This window comes from Antedon bifida, chromosome 4 (genome assembly GCF_963402885.1).
Source record: "Antedon bifida chromosome 4, ecAntBifi1.1, whole genome shotgun sequence".
Lineage (NCBI taxonomy): Eukaryota > Metazoa > Echinodermata > Crinoidea > Comatulida > Antedonidae > Antedon > Antedon bifida.
The window spans coordinates 6,377,640-6,399,868 of NC_136229.1; the positions used below are offsets into that span (position 1 = coordinate 6,377,640).

Genomic DNA, 22,229 nt, shown 5'->3' on the forward strand with positions numbered 1-22,229 from the left:
CAATTATTTTGCATTAAAGCTAAAGGTTGCTCAGCCTTAACAGGATAAATGGCGTTCTAACACCCAATTGATTAGGTGTTTTATAACTGTTAACACCATTTAACTGGTATTTCCTGTATCTGCTGCAAAAACAGAAGCATTTCTACTTTTTGCAAAAACAGAACCATTTCTACTTTTATTTCAATTTTTCCAAAAGGCCCGGGAGAGAAGACAAACATACAATCTTATCAAAATGTTACAGGATACACTAACATTGACAAAGGTACTTCATCAATTAGATTGCAACATACCATTCCTTGCAGATCTTCCCCTCTTGGAACACCGAGTACAAACCCTCTTCTGCCATCGGCAAGTGTTATAAAAGCCACGGAATAACCTGAATGAAAAAAATTAATTGTAATATAACTCATTTAGGGATCATGCAGTGGCAGATCTAGCGGGGGACGTAGAGGGCAAATTTTTTGTTCCACAAATATTATGTTGTAATTTGTGAACTATTTGATTGGTCAGTTTTAATGGTCACCATTGACCAAAACTCAACGCAATTCAACGCAAGTACTTTACCCTACTCGCCGCAACTCAATGTCAACTGGAAACAAGCTTTAGAGTGTATTGGAAAATGACGGCGCTGTGGCCCTCAGCCAAGGTTTGCCCGCTTCTCTAGCAAGGTACGCCCTCCCCCTCCCCACCCCTAATTCAAAATGCTAGATCTGCCCCCTGATCATGTAAAAATTATTCTACTGCAGGACTACAGTTTTTACTGCAACAAAATTATGGGGTTTTTTTTGTGATAAATGTAGAAGTTTATAAAGCAGACACTGCAACAGTGTGTATATTTGTCTAAAGAAATCTTGCTACATATAGGCTTTAAATATGTAAGTTACTGCAGTAACTGCAGTAGAATATTTTTACAACACATGGGTTCAATTCCTATGATTGATACCTTTGATATTATTGATACGAAAACAATCCTTGGAATTTAAATTGAAAAGAGAAACCTTTTAATACCTCTATAACTGTCATCAAATGTTAAGGCCTCTTCTTTGCTAGATCCTAAATTAGTTGTTGGAACATTTAAATCTAAAAGGATCCCCTGACCTGGAAATAGAAAAGGTTAACAACACATGTGTTACACTCAATCAATATAAAACAATCACATTATCAATTAAATTCTCTGTCATCAAAGATGGTTTTGAGTCTTTAATGTAGATACAGTTGAACCTCCTGTAAGCGGCCACCCTCGAGACCGGGAAAAGTGGCCACTTACGGGAGGTGGCCGCTCACGGAGGTTCAACTGTACCTGTATATTAACTTAGTTCAACTTCTGCTGTACATTTTGAATTCAACAGACTTACTGCAGCTATGCAGTACCAACAATATATGGGTGTTTAGTGAATATGTAGTTACAGTAACATAACAACTTTGCTAATTCAGTTACTACATAATATCTGCTGTTCATTGAGGATACAATAGACTTACTGCAGCCATGCAGGACCAACAGTCTTTGGGTGTTTAGTGCATGTGTACCACAACAACTTTGATAATTCAGTTACTACATAACTATTAAATAGACATACTGCAGCCATGCAATACAAAATCCTTTAGGGCTAGGTATGATTTTAGATTTAGGAAGATTAGATTCCTCGGCAGGATCAATTCAATTCAATTATTTTTCAACCAAGATTTTGAGAACATGATATCAATACAAATTGATCAGCAGAATAGAAATTTAACAGGAAAAAATATATTGGCATTCCCCGGAAGGATCTGTATGTACTAAGTATCGATTCAATCCATAGTGCGGTTTTAAAGACTATTTTAAAGAGAAATAATGTCATATCATTCAATAGAGAAACGTAATAGTCATTCAGAAAGTTGCATAGAGCACTAATGAACACACATATTATAATATTAACATATTATATACAAGTAGGTCATGTTTAATAGGTGAAAGTGAAGGGCATTATAATAACAAGTAAATTATAAATAGTCAATTCAAAATAATCTTTCATTTTAATACTAAATGAGTATCTCTTTCATTTGTTCAAAGATTCAAAAGCATATTGTTATATATTTATTAATAGTGTCATTAAGGAATAATTCTGGAATATCAGTCCAAAAGAATTTCTTCTCTATCTGGTAAAATCATTACCTTACATTCTTAATAACAGCAGGCCTACAGTGATAATTTTGTGTTGGTGTAATGCCATAATTAATATTTGGGGTATTGCTCCTCGCAAACCTTAAAAAAAACATAGCAAACCCCATCGAACCAACATAAAAGATAATGAATCGATACGCAATCTCACAAGTGAGACGCGCAATGTCTAATGACGACTAGCGTTTAAGATTATTTTTTACTTCATTCTTACCTTGCCAATAAAAACTGCCTGGTGCTCCTAAAAACATTCTATTAGTCATCTGAAAACAAAGTATATCAACATTTTAATTTATGGCCTGCATAATAATATTCTGAAAATTCATACTTCTACAGAAAAAAGGTTCCAATGTTACTAATTTATTCTAAAAATATATTCAGCCAACGATTAAAATAAGTGTAAATAGTTATAAATTTCATTGAGATAGTTTCTTTTTTGCCGGCCAGCATCTGAGGAGTAAATTATTTGTTTGATTTGGCAACCTCTGCGGTCATATGGCTCAAAAACTTTTTGCAATATGATTATAAATTTAGGCCACGTCAGGTAACTTGAATGCAACATGTTCCCCTCTTCCTTTAGTCTCTCTCAACCCCTTTCTATACCCCGGCCAACTCATAATAGGTGGATCTAAGCCATCCCCTCCCTTAAGACCCCTCGCAAATTACAATGCAAAATATAGCACATTGGGTTTAGGTTCGGCGCTCACATTTTAATTAATATTTTAGCCCTCTGACTCTTTTAATTCAAACCTTTGGATCTGCTACTGTAGGCCTAAGTACTTACAGGATCAATATCAATTGCCATGCCTGCTTGACAGTGAGTTACTCCACTATGACCTATGCTTGAACCTACAACAAAACACATAACAATTATTAAAAACATAAAACTTGAATACATTATGCCATGACTATGATGACTATTTCAATGACGATGTACGTTTGAAAAGGAGGGAAATTGTGGCAGCTAAAACCTGGCTTTAAAATCTATTGTTAGAACTTTTGGAGACACTTAAAGACCCCTTCCCTGCAATTTTGGACGTTTTTTGGAAAATAATACATATATATCACTTTAAAAACATTAAACCATGTCATTCCTTGTCTTAAATGTACGTTTTATGGTAAATTATGATAAAAAGTGAGAAACAATGCACTACCTAAGTAGCTCGCGGCGATCGACCTCTCGTGGACGGTCTTAGGCCTAGCCTAGCTAGGCTTAGTTTTGTAGGCCTAGCTGGTAAACATCGGTAACGTACGAACATCGTACGCTAGCTATATACCTAGCCTGACGTTGTATAGTTGCTGCATTAATTGTCTTTCTATTTTTGCCAGACTCCGTTGATACAAGTTGGGGAAAACCCGGTATTTTCACTGAAAGGTTAGGAGTCTTCCATTTGTTTTTGCCTCACGATTGATCGAAAAGTGGGCGAATTACAGGTGAAAAACAAAAATATCAATCCGCGCGCAATGCATTTTGGGATTTATAGCGGGCCGCTATAATTATTAGAATCGACTTATTTTTCACATTTTTAACCGTTTAAAGACGAAAAAAATTATCGCAATAGGACCATATAGTATTATTTTTACATTAAATATAGTTTGTGATGTTAAATTAGATCTAAAAAACGTAGGGAAGGGGGCTTGAAGATCTTTATAGTTTAGATAAGATAAATAGAAACTACAACGAAGACAATTGGCTTCCTCTGCTGTCACAGAGGTTGTTGTTGTTACACAATCTACTGTATTGAACATTGTACATAATATGCTTTGTTTAATCCCATAGTTAGTATATATACATATTTATTATCTTGCAGTACTATAAAAAAAACTGTTTTTAGTAAATTTCGATTCTTTCATGCATATTATTAAAATAATTTGTTTTATATTTTTAAAGGGTGCCACAGTTGTAAAGCTTTGCTTGTTTGTGGTTGCCCTAATATTCCTTTTCATATTATTGCATTTGTTTTAAAAATTGTTAAGTAAAAAAATTGTGATTTGGAATAAAGTGAAGGAAATTCAAATACTAATGGTTTTTAAAACCGTATTAAAAATGGTTTCTTTTTAAAGTACCCATTCCTGTTGGCAAGAAAATACCTTTCAAGATATGATATTTAAATGCGTATTTTCTTGTTCAGTGGAAACAGGCCCTTAATGTCATGGTATTTCCCAGCTGTGACATGATTCTGCTTGCTATGTGAAACAAGCCAAATTTGTTTAAACTTTTTAGTTTATCACAAATTATACTGTGCTACTAATAATAAGGTATCTTTTATATAAAAAAAACTTTGTTTTACTGTATCTTTCAAATTGTTTATGCTTTTATTTTTCTGTATATATGTTATAACTTTTCTTTACTTTTAAGCCTTGTAACTATGTCACAAGTGATTTAATTTTTGTTCCATTGTACCGTATGAGGGGGGTCATTCATGCGTAGCGGCCTCTTATTGGATGATGGGTTGGTATATAAAGTGTGTGCGGGAACGGCGCGAGGTTGAAACAAGGAGTTGGGAGTAAGCTGAGTGTTGCATTTCTTGATTGGGTGTGGCAAACTACTAGTGTTGTAGGGATAAGAAGCTAAGCGGAGAAAATTAAGAAAACCAAAAGTAAGAGAAATTTGATGCACACTTCAGCGATATTGTAGTCCTGTAATTAATAACTCCTTAACTTGACTAACGTTTCTTTTACGTCTGATAATTGAGTGGTAGCCTATAGGATTGAAGAACGGATTGACTAACTGAATGCATAACCAAAAGACTCGGGAAACCAGAACACTTGTAAATACAGAACAGTAACGATATTGGAATTGAATGAAGACGGAGAGGAAACACTTACCTACTAGTATCAGTAAATTGGAGACCGTTATAGAAAAGAAGGACGGTTGCAGTAATAATATGTTGAATTCTATTATGTACAACGCTTGTTACCTACTAGTATCAGTAAATTGGAGACTGTTATAGAAAAGAAGGACGGTTGCAGAAATAATATGTTGAACTCTATTATGTACAACGCTTGTGTGTGAAATAGTCACCTGATTTGAACTTACATGGCATTCTGATCAACGTTATCAAGTATTGTTATTATAAATATTAATGGATACTGATTTGTGAAATTAATTAACGAGTATTATATAATTATGTGAAAAAGAAACGAAAATAAATAAGAGAAATTAATAAAATTAGTGACTGAAAGATATTAGGCGATGAATGATTTATAATCGAAGTATATAAGACGAGATAGAGAAAGTGTTGTATTAATTAGATCATACTGTAGGGAATGGGGATAGTAATTTAAGAGGGTAATTCGAGATTTATATGATGAAATTAATTGAATAATATTGTAAAGTGTAACGATGATGCAAGTATACGTATAGGGGACTTAGGGTAGAGGGTTTTTTGGATAGAAGTAAATATTTATTTATTGTTGTATTCATTTATTAGTTTATTGTATTTAACTGGGTTTTGAGTATTGGGAAAGGGTTAAAGGCCATCTCTAGAGATAATTGGGGTAGTAAAAGGAACTTGTAAGATATTTATTTATTTGGTTATTGTTAACGGGTATTTATTTATTAGATATTATTGAATGGTTTAATGTGAAACTTCATATGAATGCTCGTTTGAGCCTGAGGTATAAATGTTTAAAAGAAAAGGGAAAAAAAATTAAAATAACGATAGAAGCTCTTGAAGTAATTTGTAATTATTTTTCTGTACGATTAAATTGGCAAGGTTTCGTGACATTTATGGGGGCTCGTTCGGGAGATGCCAATATTGAAAAAAAAATACAGGGAAAAAAAATCGTAACATTATTTTAGTGTTCTTATTGCAGATATTGAAAACGATAAGGCTGCAGTGTGCATCATGGATCTTGAAAGACTCGTCGAGGCTGGTAAGGCGTTGGGTTATAGTGGCATGGAGTTGCGAGAGTTTGTAAGTGAGAGAGAGAAAAGTGAGGAATTTGAAAAGAAAGAAAAGCAGAAGGAGGAACGAGAGGCGAGGGCACATCAATTAGAATTGCGCAGAAATGACCAACAGATATTAGAAATGCAGTTAATGTTAGAAAAGGTAAAATTAGAGGGAGGGGACACTCCTCAAGTTAAAACATGTGACCCAAACACCAATAAGGTAAATGCTCGAACTCCCAAGTTGCCCGCTTTCAATGAAGGAAAGGATGACCTAGATTCCTATTTGAAAAGATATGAAAGATATGCAGTTAGTCAGGGATGGAGTATTGAATACTGGGCTATAAATTTAAGTGCTTTATTAACTGGTAAATCTCTCGAAGTGTATTCTAGACTTTCCACAGAGGATGCAGATAGTTACCGGACATTGAAAACAGCTCTCCTGAAAAGATTTCAGTTAACGGCAGATGGGTTCCGAAATAAACTTCGATTGGCGAAACCAGAGACAGGAGAAAGTGGTCATCAATGCGCAGCAAGGATAGAAAATTATCTGACCAGGTGGATTGAATTGGCAGAAGCAACACAAACTTATGATGGGCTTAAAGACCTTCTACTGAGAGAGCAGTTTACTGATGGATGTGGTCGAGAGTTAGCGTTATTTCTTCGAGAACGTCAACCAAAAACTATCGGTGAAATGGCTGATATTGCTGAGCAGTACCTAGAAGCACGAGGAGGTATGTTCGGAAATATAATAGCAGCAAAAAAAGTGCCTACCACCACTCATAGACAGGTAACCCAAGAACCTGTACCCACCATTAATACTCCCCCATTTAGGTCAAATCCTGTTACGTGTTTTCTCTGTCATCGGGTAGGACATTTAGCAAGAAATTGTCGGGCTACAACTGCTTTTAAACCAAATACCGGCCTTACATGTTACAGATGTCATGGAAAGGGTCACTTGGCAAAACATTGTAGACAAGATGTAGATAAGTGTGCTGGCTTACGTAACCCATATACTGGTCTTCCTCAGGAGGAACCTAAGTCTTTAATTTCACAGCAGGAACAATCCAATGGTACAGTTAACCTTAATCCTTTCCAAACCCCGGAAAATTGTGGAGGTATGATAGTTAGTTCAAACCCTCATAAATTAAATAGTTGTTGTATGGATAACAAATCTAGTTATGTAACTTTAAAATGTGGTAATCTTCTTCCTATCATGAGTGCAGCGTGGAAGGGATCTGGTCCAGGAAGTATGCCTGTTTCTCCTGGATTGGTTGGGCAACACAAGGTAACAGTCTTACGGGATAGTGGTTGCAGTGGCGTTGTCGTAAAACAGTGTTATGTATCCCCAGATCAGTTTACTGGTAACGTGAAAACATGTGTGTTAATTGACGGTACTGTGAGAAGGCTGCCGCTCGCTACAATACAAGTAAATACTCCTTATTTTACAGGTATGACTCAGGCGTTATGTATGGATAATCCAATTTTTGATCTTATATTAGGGAATATTGAAGGTGTTCGGTCTCCGGATGATCCCGACAAAACATGGACAGGACGAAACGTCCCAGCATGTGCAGTCACTACTCGGGCACAAGCTATAACACAATCAAAACCATTTAAATCACTCAAAACTCTAGAAGCAGTCGATCAAGTCATTACCGTTGAGAATTTAAGGAACGCACAAAATACAGATGTAACACTTCGAAAAGCAAAAGAACTGGCAGAAAATGAAGGTGTTCGCGTAAGTAAAAGTAACGCAACTTCTCATTTCTTCTATAAAAATAATCTTTTGTATAGGCAATTCAGCTCTCCGTCAGTTGAACATGGAAATATATTTACTCAACTCGTTGTCCCAAAGTCTTTGCGACATCAAGTAATGCGACAGGCGCACGAATCATTATTAGGCGGCCATCAAGGTGCCAAGAAAACCACCGACAAAGTCTTAACGAACTTCCATTGGCCAGGGATAACCGCCGACATTACCAGATATTGCCGTTCCTGTGATATCTGTCAAAGGACCGTTCAAAAAGGTAGAGTAGCCAAAGTTCCTTTAGGTAATATGCCTTTAATCGAAGCACCATTTGAACGCATAGCTGTCGATATCGTTGGTCCAATTCATCCTATCTCTAAAAATAGAAATAGATACATTCTAACTATAATAGATTTTGCTACCAGGTACCCGGAAGCCATCGCTTTACCAAGTATAGAAGCTGAACGTGTGGCGGAAGGTTTAGTGAAAGTCTTTTCTAGAATTGGAATTCCGAAGGAAATGCTGACGGATCAAGGGTCACAATTCACTTCAGAGGTGATGAAACAAGTATGCAAACTACTGTCTATTAAGCAAATGATGACTTCACCGTATCACCCGGCCTGCAATGGTCTTGTTGAACGATTTAATGGCACGTTGAAACAGATGCTAAAACGGATGTGTGCGGAACGACCCAGCGACTGGGATAGGTATATAGATCCTCTGTTATTTGCCATTAGAGAGTCTCCACAAGAGAGTCTTGGGTTCTCACCCTTTGAACTTCTATATGGACGTAACCTTCGAGGCCCTATGACCATTTTAAGAGAGTTATGGACAGGTGAAGTTCACACGCCAGAAACCAAGACCACTTATCAATATGTTCTAGACTTAAAGGAACGATTGAACGAAACGTGTGCAGTTGCACAAAAGAATCTACAAAAAGCAAAAGGGAGATATAAGAAGTATTACGACAAGAAAAGTCGAGCACGAGAATTCCAAGTAGGTGATAAGGTTTTGCTTTTACTCCCAACTGACCGAAACAAACTTCTACTCCAGTGGAAAGGTCCTTTTCCAATCATAGCTAAAATGGGGTATTTAGATTACCGTATAGATCTGAATGGGAAGTTAAAAACATTTCATGCAAATCTTCTTAAACGATATCATGAACGTCAAGAGGTATCTGTAGCCGCGCTAGCTGAGCTCCAATCGGATGTTTCACAGGGTGCGCTGGAAGTAGCATGTACTTCTGTAATCGAAAGTGAGGATATGGTAAGTGATGCTCCAATTGCTTTACAAATGACCAATGATAACCTTTTGCAGCTTCATCCCTTGCAGGCTAAAGAAACTATTGCCGATGTCCACATCAGTGATGATTGTGATGAAATGGGTAGAAAAGAGGTAAAACGTCTTATTGCAAATTATAGGGACGTTCTCACAGATTTACCGGGTAAAACCACTCTTGGCAACCATGACATAAAACTTCGTACAGATGAGCCTATTCGAACCAAACCATATCCATTACCACACGCATTGCGGGATACAGTGAAAGATGAAGTGAGTATGATGTTAAACATGGGGGTAATTGAACCATCATGCGCTCCATGTGCTTCTCCAATTGTTTTGGTTAAAAAACCTGACGGATCAAATAGATTCTGTGTTGATTTCAGGAAGGTAAACCAAAGCACCGTGTTCGATGCAGAACCAATACCTGACCAAGATGAGCTATTTACAAAATTGGCCACTGATAATTATTTCACAAAACTAGATCTTAGTAAAGGTTATTGGCAGGTACCGATGGATGAACGTTCCAAACAACTTACATCATTTGTAACGCCAGATGGGTTATTCCAATTTAAAGTTATGCCCTTTGGTTTGGTAAACGCCCCGGCCACGTTTAGTAGAATAATGAGGAAATTACTTCATGGAATGAAAAATACCATAAATTATATTGATGATATCTTAATACATACATCTTCTTGGGAAGAACATGTAACAATTCTAAAAGAATTATTTCGTCGTCTACGAGCAGCTAATTTAACAGCAAGACCAAGTAAGTGTTTCATCGGATACGAATCTATTGAATTTTTGGGCCATGTTGTTGGGAAGGGTCATCTGAAACCACGACCTGAGAAAATTCAAAGTATCGTTCAAGCAAAACGACCAGAAACCAAAAAGCAACTGCGATCATTCCTAGGAACAACTAATTATTATCGTCGGTTCATACCACACTATTCTGCTATTGCGTCTCCATTGACGGATCGAACGAAGAATCAAGAACCAAATAAGATACGATGGGAGGTAAGTCAAGAAAATGCCTTCAAAACACTTAAGTCAAAACTAACCAGTAAACCTATTCTTTGTCTACCAGATTTAAGTAAACCGTTTATTCTGCGAACAGACGCCTGTGACGAGGGAATCGGAGCAGTACTCCTTCAAAATTATGAAAATGAAAAATTCCCTGTGGCTTATGCCAGCAAGAAGTTACTACCCCGGGAAAAAGCGTATTCTATTATGGAGAAGGAATGTTTATCAATAATTTGGAGTGTACGTAAGTTTGAAACATACCTATATGGTCGAGAATTTACCTTAGAAACTGACCATCAACCCCTTGTTTACATGCAAAAAGCTAAATTATCGAATGGTAGAATAATGCGCTGGGCACTGGCGCTCCAGCCATACAGGTTCCGAATTGAAGCTATCAAAGGTAGCGATAACGTAGGTGCGGATTATCTAAGCCGCAGTTCATGTAGTTAGAAAATGTATATCCCCATACATTGTTTTTGAGTGGGGGGAAAAATGTCACAAGTGATTTAATTTTTGTTCCATTGTACCGTATGAGGGGGGTCATTCATGCGTAGCGGCCTCTTATTGGATGATGGGTTGGTATATAAAGTGTGTGCGGGAACGGCGCGAGGTTGAAACAAGGAGTTGGGAGTAAGCTGAGTGTTGCATTTCTTGATTGGGTGTGGCAAACTACTAGTGTTGTAGGGATAAGAAGCTAAGCGGAGAAAATTAAGAAAACCAAAAGTAAGAGAAATTTGATGCACACTTCAGCGATATTGTAGTCCTGTAATTAATAACTCCTTAACTTGACTAACGTTTCTTTTACGTCTGATAATTGAGTGGTAGCCTATAGGATTGAAGAACGGATTGACTAACTGAATGCATAACCAAAAGACTCGGGAAACCAGAACACTTGTAAATACAGAACAGTAACGATATTGGAATTGAATGAAGACGGAGAGGAAACACTTACCTACTAGTATCAGTAAATTGGAGACCGTTATAGAAAAGAAGGACGGTTGCAGTAATAATATGTTGAATTCTATTATGTACAACGCTTGTTACCTACTAGTATCAGTAAATTGGAGACTGTTATAGAAAAGAAGGACGGTTGCAGAAATAATATGTTGAACTCTATTATGTACAACGCTTGTGTGTGAAATAGTCACCTGATTTGAACTTACATGGCATTCTGATCAACGTTATCAAGTATTGTTATTATAAATATTAATGGATACTGATTTGTGAAATTAATTAACGAGTATTATATAATTATGTGAAAAAGAAACGAAAATAAATAAGAGAAATTAATAAAATTAGTGACTGAAAGATATTAGGCGATGAATGATTTATAATCGAAGTATATAAGACGAGATAGAGAAAGTGTTGTATTAATTAGATCATACTGTAGGGAATGGGGATAGTAATTTAAGAGGGTAATTCGAGATTTATATGATGAAATTAATTGAATAATATTGTAAAGTGTAACGATGATGCAAGTATACGTATAGGGGACTTAGGGTAGAGGGTTTTTTGGATAGAAGTAAATATTTATTTATTGTTGTATTCATTTATTAGTTTATTGTATTTAACTGGGTTTTGAGTATTGGGAAAGGGTTAAAGGCCATCTCTAGAGATAATTGGGGTAGTAAAAGGAACTTGTAAGATATTTATTTATTTGGTTATTGTTAACGGGTATTTATTTATTAGATATTATTGAATGGTTTAATGTGAAACTTCATATGAATGCTCGTTTGAGCCTGAGGTATAAATGTTTAAAAGAAAAGGGAAAAAAAATTAAAATAACGATAGAAGCTCTTGAAGTAATTTGTAATTATTTTTCTGTACGATTAAATTGGCAAGGTTTCGTGACAAACTAGACCATTTTAAAAAGCTGTACTATGTTACTGAAAATGCAATCCAGTCTAAAGAAAGAATAAATAATAATATAGAATTTGAATGGTTCTGATCTAGAGTATAGCAACTTTGGCATTGTTAGAATCCATCTTGTTTGCATTACCTAATCCAAGTAGGAAATTATTTCGAAGGATCCAATCTTAAATTCATTATCTATAATTAAGTATTACAAATGTGATTGTGTTGACATGCAAGGTGGACAATACTAATAATGTCCAGGAGTAATACATAACAGGTGTAGCACCACACACATGTTTAATGAGATGTATTTAGCACATGTCAGACACATTTCACATTATTGAACAGTTAATATAAGCTGTGTTCAGACACACTAGATTTACCTCTGTTCTACAGTTAACTGTCTCATTAACTCTGTTAATATACAGTAATCTGTGTTCAGACACACTAGATTTACCTCTGTTCTACAGTTAACTGTCTCATTAACTCTGTTAATATACAGTAATCTGTGTTCAGACACACTAGATTTACATCTGTTCTACAGTTAACTGTCTCATTAACTCTGTTAATATACCGTAATCTGTGTTCAGACACACTAGATTTACATCTGTTCTACAGTTAACTGTCTCATTAACTCTGTTAATATACAGTAATCTGTGTTCAGACACACTAGATTTACATCTGTTCTACAGTTAACTGTCTCATTAACTCTGTTAATATACAGTAATCTGTGTTCAGACACACTAGATTTACATCTGTTCTACAGTTAACTGTCTCATTAACTCTGTTAATATACAGTAATCTGTGTTCAGACACACTAGATTTACCTCTGTTCTACAGTTAACTGTCTCATTAACTCTGTTAATATACCGTAATCTGTGTTCAGACACACTAGATTTACATCTGTTCTACAGTTAACTGTCTCATTAACTCTGTTAATATAAGCTGTGTTCAGACACACTAGATTTACCTCTGTTCTACAGTTAACTGTCTCATTAACTCTGTTAATATACAGTAATCTGTGTTCAGACACACTAGATTTACATCTGTTCTACAGTTAACTGTCTCATTAACTCTGTTAATATACCGTAATCTGTGTTCAGACACACTAGATTTACATCTGTTCTACAGTTAACTGTCTCATTAACTCTGTTAATATACAGTAATCTGTGTTCAGACACACTAGATTTACATCTGTTCTACAGTTAACTGTCTCATTAACTCTGTTAATATACAGTAATCTGTGTTCAGACACACTAGATTTACATCTGTTCTACAGTTAACTGTCTCATTAACTCTGTTAATATACAGTAATCTGTGTTCAGACACACTAGATTTACCTCTGTTCTACAGTTAACTGTCTCATTAACTCTGTTAATATACCGTAATCTGTGTTCAGACACACTAGATTTACATCTGTTCTACAGTTAACTGTCTCATTAACTCTGTTAATATACCGTAATCTGTGTTCAGACACACTAGATTTACCTCTGTTCTACAGTTAACTGTCTCATTAACTCTGTTAATATACAGTAATCTGTGTTCAGACACACTAGATTTACATCTGTTCTACAGTTAACTGTCTCATTAACTCTGTTAATATACAGTAATCTGTGTTCAGACACACTAGATTTACCTCTGTTCTACAGTTAACTGTCTCATTAACTCTGTTAATATACCGTAATCTGTGTTCAGACACACTAGATTTACATCTGTTCTACAGTTAACTGTCTCATTAACTCTGTTAATATAAGCTGTGTTCAGACACACTAGATTTACCTCTGTTCTACAGTTAACTGTCTCATTAACTCTGTTAATATACAGTAATCTGTGTTCAGACACACTAGATTTACATCTGTTCTACAGTTAACTGTCTCATTAACTCTGTTAATATACCGTAATCTGTGTTCAGACACACTAGATTTACATCTGTTCTACAGTTAACTGTCTCATTAACTCTGTTAATATACAGTAATCTGTGTTCAGACACACTAGATTTACATCTGTTCTACAGTTAACTGTCTCATTAACTCTGTTAATATACAGTAATCTGTGTTCAGACACACTAGATTTACATCTGTTCTACAGTTAACTGTCTCATTAACTCTGTTAATATACAGTAATCTGTGTTCAGACACACTAGATTTACCTCTGTTCTACAGTTAACTGTCTCATTAACTCTGTTAATATACCGTAATCTGTGTTCAGACACACTAGATTTACATCTGTTCTACAGTTAACTGTCTCATTAACTCTGTTAATATACCGTAATCTGTGTTCAGACACACTAGATTTACCTCTGTTCTACAGTTAACTGTCTCATTAACTCTGTTAATATACAGTAATCTGTGTTCAGACACACTAGATTTACATCTGTTCTACAGTTAACTGTCTCATTAACTCTGTTAATATACAGTAATCTGTGTTCAGACACACTAGATTTACATCTGTTCTACAGTTAACTGTCTCATTAACTCTGTTAAGCATGCATGTCAATAGACAATCAGACTGCGCATACGATTTGTACATTCTTCTGAGTACGTTTTGTTGCTGATCATGATCATAAAATGTCAACTGTTAACAGTTGATTCGCAGCGTTGTATAGAGGGCCGCGAGAGACATGGAGTTCAAAGAGCGTGTTTGTTTGATTCAGCAGTGCTTTATAGAATAGACGAGCATGTTAGAAAATCGTTTGATGTCACCGTCGATACGTATCCATCTATTCATTAATCCATGCTCTGATACAACATAGATAGGTTTCAAAAGTGTAACATTAGGCAAGCGCATTCTATTCCGTATATCCAATGTTTACCCACTGTATTTATTATTATTTATTATTATTATTACTTGTATAGCGCACATTTATACAACATTTAATTATAATCAGCGGCGCTTCACATCAATTAGTATCGTAACATTGTTTGAAATATAGTGCTTTTAAATGTTTTTTAAACTGATTATAGTCGTCTAAGTGTTTAATGTGACTTGGTAAACTGTTCCAAATTTTGGGTCCTGCTACGGCGAACGAACGGTCAGCAAATGTCTTTCGTTTAGTTCGTGGGATTGTCAGGTTATAATTGCTGGTGCTTGAACGAGTACTGCGAGAAACATTCCGCACAGTAAGAATATCTCTCAGGTAACTTGGAGCGGAACCTTTAAGCGAACGCCATACAAGACACGCTATTTTTTGCATTTAAACACAGAATATATACAGTACTACCTCCGATAGACCGCGAATCACTATGATAGAGAAAAGAATGTGTAAACATATGGTAGTTTAGTTAATATCAGTGACTTTTTTTGTACATCTATTAATTTCAGGAATCAAACATGAAAATAACTTTATTTTGCCATGTATAAAAGATGCCAAAAGTTTCCTATCGCTAGAAGGCATGCCACTCCAACAATAAAACACACATCTACCGCTAAAAAGTAAACTTAGGCCTATATTCAATTAACCTGCTGCTTCCATCTTGAATCAATGTCATTGTCAAATATCCAGATGTCTGTGAAGTTGGTTACTAGTTCCTAGTTCCTTATTCAAATTCAATTAAAGGGACAGTCACAAATATATAGAAAAACAGATTTTAATACGTAATAACTGTCTAATTGAGTTGTTATTGCATCAACTTGTTAGCCTTGACATCCTCTACTTCTTCAGGTCAAAGTTCAATAACATTGTATGCATTTACGCCCTCTACAGCGAATAAGTAACTAGCTTTTACAAACGTTATAACACTTGACCTACTTAATATTTTGAAAATATTTTGGTATAGATCGATGACCCTTGAACTACTCTACCATTTTCCACCCTAGTTCCGCGAACCTTTTTGCATCTACGCCCTCTACGGCGAATTAGTAACTGGCTTTACGAATGTTATAACACTTGACCTACTTAATTTTTTCAAAATGTTTTGGTATGGATCGATCACCCTTGACCTACTTTACCATTTGCCACCCCAGTTCCACGAACTTTTTTGCATCTACGCCCTCTACGGCGAATAAGTAACTGGCTTTCGAACGTTATAACACTTGACCTACTTAATTTTTTCAAAATATTTTGGTATGAATCGATCACCCTTAACCTACTCTACCATTTGCCACCCCAGTTCCGCGAACTTTTTTGCGTCTACGCCCTCTACGGCGAATAAGTAACTGGCTTTTACAAACGTTATAACACTTGACCTACTTAATTTTTTCAAAATATTTTGGTATGAATCGATCACCCTTGACCTACTCTACCATTTGCCACCCCAGTTCCGCGAACTTTTTTGCGTCTACGCCCTCTACGGATAACTGGCTTTTACGAACGTTATAACACTTGACCTACTTAATTTTTTAAAAATATTTTGGTATGGATCGATCACACTTGACCTACTTTATCATTTGCCACCCCAGTTCCGCGAACTTTTTTGCGTCTACGCCCTCTACGGCGAATAAGTTACTGGCTTTACGAACGTTATAACACTTGACCTACTTAATTTTTTCAAAATATTTTGGTATGAATCGATCACCCTTGACCTACTCTACCATTTGCCACCCCAGTTCCGCAAACTTTTTTGCGTTTACGCCCTCTACGGCGAATAAGTAACTGGCTTTACGAACGTTTTTTTTCAAAATATTTTGGTATGGATCGATCACCTTGACCTACTTGATCGACTGCAACTGTTGTAATTAACGAAACAAAATAGCCCGGGATAACATTTAATGAATTTAATTTGCCACCCCAGTTCCGCGAACTTTTTTTGCATCTACGCCCTCTAGTTTGCTAGTTACTTATTCGCCGTAGAGGGCGTAGATGCAAAAAAGTTCGCGGAACTGGGGTGGCAAATGTTAAAGTAGGTCAAGGGTGATCGATCCATACCAAAACATTTTGAAAAAAATAAGTAGGTCAAGTGTTATAACATTCGTAAAGCCAGTTACTTATTCGCCGTAGAGGGCGTAGATGCAAAAAAGTTCGCGGAACTGGGGTGGCAAATGGTAAAGTAGGTCAAGGGTGATCGATTCATACCAAAATATTTTGAAAAAAATAAGTAGGTCAAGTGTTATAACGTTCGTAAAAGCCAGTTACTTATTCGCCGTACAGGGCGAAGATGCAAAAAAGTTCGCGGAACTGGGGTGGCAAATGGTAAAGTAGGTCAAGGGTGATCGATCCATACCAAAACATTTTGAAAAAATTAAGTAGGTCAAGTGTTATAACGTTCGTAAAGCCAGTTACTTATTCGCCGTAGAGGGCGTAGACGCAAAAAAGTTCGCGGAACTGGAGTGGCAAATGGTAGAGTAGGTCAAGGGTGATCGATTCATACCAAAACATTTTGAAAAAATTAAGCAGGTCAAGTGTTATAACGTTCGTAAAAGCTAGTTACTTATTCGCCGTAGAGGGTGTAAATGAATAAAATGTTAATGAACTTTGACCGGAAGAAGTAGAGGAGGTCAAGGCTAACATGTTGATGCAATAACAACTCAATTAGACAGTTATTACGTATCAAAATCTGTTTTTAAAAATATTTGTGACTGTCCCTTTAATTGAATTTGAATAAGGAACTAGGAACTAAGAACTAGTAACCAACTTCACAGACATAATATCCAGTTTCATGTCATGTGATAGGTACATTAACCAATGTTATTGTTATCTATTTTTAATCTATTTTAAAATAACCGGTTAAATTGCGTTATGCAGCATGTTTTGTCATACATCCTTAATAGGCCTTATGTTCACTTTCTTTGCTACCGTAGATAATAAATAAATTACTAAATAGCAATATAATAAATATTAATGTTCAACTCCTTTTCTTCCTAAACTACAGACATTGTGTGAGTCGCAGCCAGTGGCAACATAGAACGCACTATTCAGTTGCCAGGAAATTCTTCAGATATGATCTAATGTAGCTATTTCTGTGTTATGAGCAATCTTGTATCAACACAATCATGCAGTGAAATTACATAATGATAGCATATCAAATGTCAAATAATATACAGTACAACTACTTCAAAGGGGAGTGCTTTAGCTTTAAAATTTAATAACATTGGCAATTATGTTTATATTTCCACAGTGAAGGAAAATGACAATTGTGAAATGATTCAGGTTGTATTTTCAATCTAGCGCTGTAAATTAGTAACATTTTTAATACACTTACACTTTAATATACTAGATTACTAACTGTATTTATTTATTCATTTAAGGAATATTTTCAAATCAACTGGGTAGTGATTCCTACCTTTCTTCTTTTAAGTCATAAACATTTTCTTTCATGAAAAATTTTCACAAATTAATGTCCATTGACAGTGTATATTTATACTAAAAAAGCTTTGATTGTATCTGTGCGGTCACAAATTATTTAATTTTATATAGGAATATTAATCCAGAATATTCCTTAGTAACTTGGGGTCATTAACAAAGATATTTGATATTATCACTGAGTGTGGACACAAATGATAACATTTTATTTAGGAATATTAACCGAGAATATTCCATAACAACTTGGGGTCCATTAACAAATATATCTGATATTATTACTGAGTGCGGACACAAATGATTACATTTTATTTAGGAATATTAACCCAGAATATTTCATAACAACTTGGGGTCTGTGAACAAAGGTTATTGATATTATCACTGAGTGCAGACTCAAATGATTTTTATATAGGAATATTAACCCAGAATCTTTCCTTCACAACTTGAATGGGGTCATGCACTATTCTAGCAGGGAGGATACCTCTCTGATTCTAGTTTCTGAATTGATGCATTAAGCTCTGTCTACACTATCAAACTAGTTTAACAAAAAAAGTGTGATGTGCTAAAATATGGCAGTGATATGCCCACATATGGTAGTGATATGATATCATCATGTCCATGGGCACATCACATTATTTTGTCACATAAAGTTTGATAGTGGACAGAGCTTTAAATTCTTGATTTTCTCAATTGAAACTGAGTATTCCTGAGCCTATTTATTTCACAAGAAAGTGTCCCCTTAATAGGGATGTTCCAAAGAAAGTGTTCTACGGTATTGCAAGTAATAAATAAATAAATTGCTAAAAAGCTGTAGAAAAAAAATAACATAAAATAATTATTTCACGTTTTTTAAAAACTGTTCGGTCCAGTTTTTGGTCAAAGTGAGTAACTGTTATGCGACATTAAAATGCCATATTCAACAACAAAAATTTTAAAAACTATTTTATATGGGGACAATACAATAATAATCAAATAAACTTCAAATGGCTACTGTAAATTGACTTCAGAAAAAAATGGGTTTGAACTTGATAATTACAAGCAAGTCTGTTCACACATTTTAATTTATATATTTGACACTTGATGCTGTAATTAGGTAGTGATGTCATTAACATATTAATATGATGGTTGACCCCGGTGACCTGTGAGTCATAACAACATCCACTGACTAAGAACAAGGAAACAATTATTTATTCTCATGAAAATTATTAAAGAAATTATTTTTTACTAAAAGTATGATATTAATAATTTGATTTAATATTTTAATAAGTCAAATTTGTTATTATATTTGGTTTGTTTACAGTTACAGTGATTAGGTACAGTAGAAGCTCTATTTAGTGGACACCATCAGGACCAAAAAAAGTGTCCCCTTAATAGAGGTATCCAATAGGAGTTGGCCATAGAGTTAAATATTGCCCTTCGTTTTTTGAAATTCATTCATTTATCTTATCTGATTGGTTTTTAATTTGCTAGTCAAATTACTGTATATTTGGGAACATTATCCATGGAATGAAATAGTATATTTAAATAATTCTACAGTTTGCTGGTACCCATTTACATAGCTGGGATAAGAAAGATGTTAAGGAAAACAGAAAGAAACAAACAATAATATGGTTTGGGTTTTTTATACAATACAATATAATAAGGTATCTATTGTAAACATACATTAGGTGGATTCAGTCAGCATGCCCTTCCCCACTAAATTTCAAAAATTGCAATGGAAAAGATAGAACATAAGTTCAGCTCTTCATTTTGCAATTTTTAAGCCCTCAATGCGAAGCCCTCCCCTCCCCCACCTAATTCCCACTAAATCAAAATCCTAGATCCACCACTGCTGAATACCGGATCAAAGATAATTTTCATTAGTTCAAAGAAAGTAGGCAACATATGATGTAAATTGCTGATATCATTGTCAAGAAGCTGGAACACTACCAACTGTGCTAACTGACTACTCTGAAGAGTCAAATCAGATAATTCAGCATCAAACAATAGGCCTATAATTATTGTAACTCTAAATGCATTATAAGGTTAAATTTCTATTAAATCATGGAATAAATTAAAATTATGGACAAATTAAAAGTAAAAAATCACGGAAGAATTTAAATCATGGAAGAATAAAACTCATATAGGATTTAAAATTACAGAGTAATCATGGAAGTATTGAAGAAATGAAATCATGGAAGTATTGAAGAAAAAAATCAGGGAAGAATTGAAGAATTAAAATCAGGGAAGAATTTAAGAATTAAAATCAGGGAAGAATTGAAGAATTAAAATCATGGAAGAATTGAAGAATTAAAATCATGGAAGAATTGAAGAATTAAAATCATGGAAGAATTGAAGAATTAAAATCATGGAAGAATTGAAATCATGGAAGAAATAACATCAAGGAAGAATTACATATAAAATCATTACACTACAGTAGATGATTTAAAATCAGGAGAGAAATCATGGAAAATTAAAGAAATAAAATCATAGAATTGAACTCTTAGAACCCTATAGTTAAATCATAGAAAAATTGTTCACTATAATATCTCTTCTTGTGGTTTTAAAATCCCGGAAGAATTAAAGAATTAAAATCATGGAAGGATCTAAAATAAAAATAATGGAAAATCAAGGCAAAATTAAAATCATAGAGGAATTAAATTCAGAGTGAAATTTAAATAACATACAATACTGTAGGAATCAAAACCACAGAGGAAATAAAAAATAATGAAAAAAATTTATTTTAATGAATCAAAATGTATAAAGAAAAATGATACTTTGATAAATGTTCTTTCGCCTAATAATATAACATTATCAGCACTCATTTATATTTTATCAATGTCAGGTTTTGGTTTATAAATGACAACAATCATGTCATTACATAGCTCGTATAATCGCCATTTCCTGAAACTGAAATCATTAACTAATGATAATTCTTAGTATGGTTGATACAGAGGCATTTAATAGCACTTCATAGGAAGGATTAAGCCGGCTTTTAGTCATACCTACAGCTGTTAGCCACAAAACATGCTTAGTGTAATTCTTTGATAATGGCATAGGAATGCTGCAAGTCATACAAGGAAAAAAAATATCAATCAATGATCTACTGTAGATGAAGTGTTGATGGGAGTACTTAGAGTTACAGAAAAGGCACCAAATTAACTGCATTGTGATTGGTCCTCCAATTGTAATCACCCATCAACCTCCACCCGCCCCACCCCCAGGGCTCTACAGGGCTTGAAATTCAACTAGGCAATAGTTTTGATGAGAGCATTTAAGGTTAAAGAAAAGGTGCCAATTGCATTGTTATTGGCCCTCCAATTGTAATCAACCTCACCTCCCCCACCCACCCCCAAATAAAATGTACCTCTACAGGGCTTGAAATTCAACTATTTAATGTTATGTATCCAGTATGGTGACCTGACATTTATATACTAACACTAGACTGATTTTCTGTAAATCGCAATGCATTCATTTTTTTATAAATCTTGTGATGACTTTATTTAAATAAATGCTGGTACTAAGCATTTTCTGGTAAAACATTAGGGACAGTGCTGTGATAGCTTGCCAATATTTACAGTTATAGCAATGGTGATCTGTTGTGAGCAATCGTGCACGGTCATGCTTCATTGAATTTATCGTCGCAGAGCGCAAACAAAAAATATCCCTGTCATCACTTTTTTTTCATAATACAATATTTTGCTGTTGTATAATTTTTTTTTATTTTTTCATTTTTTATTTTCCAAATCAATGCTTCATACTGGACCATTCATTCACCATAATTTCTAACAATGAATGTCAATTGTATTTTTATATGTAACAAAAGTTATGTTTTTAAATGCAAAATGAGTTCAAAAGTCATGTATATTCAATTGGTTTGTAATTAGTGTTTTGTGAATTACAAAAGAAGTTATATAACATGCAAATTATAAACTTTAATTGTCCTCATTTCCTTTCTTTATTAGCCATAAACAATACAAAATTACATAGAGAATAAATCTAGAAAGGCAAGGAATAACCAGTTTAAAATAAAACTTTGACCCACGGAATGTTACAATTG

At 34.8% G+C, this 22,229-nt stretch overlaps 1 protein-coding gene across 2 annotated transcripts in view; it reads right to left on the reverse strand.

The window, feature by feature from the left end:
- LOC144841286 (integrin alpha-8-like) overlaps positions 1–22,229 on the reverse strand; it is a 53,459-nt gene that overhangs the window by 28,059 nt on the left and 3,171 nt on the right. For both annotated transcript variants that reach the window (XM_078697562.1, XM_078697561.1), the window contains exons 5-8: positions 2,943–3,007; positions 2,373–2,421; positions 1,009–1,098; positions 291–376 (exon numbers count right to left, since the gene is read on the reverse strand). In XM_078697562.1, the coding sequence (XP_078553688.1) occupies positions 291–376; positions 1,009–1,098; positions 2,373–2,421; positions 2,943–3,007 (290 nt within the window). The remainder of the gene's footprint in view (positions 1–290; positions 377–1,008; positions 1,099–2,372; positions 2,422–2,942; positions 3,008–22,229) is intronic.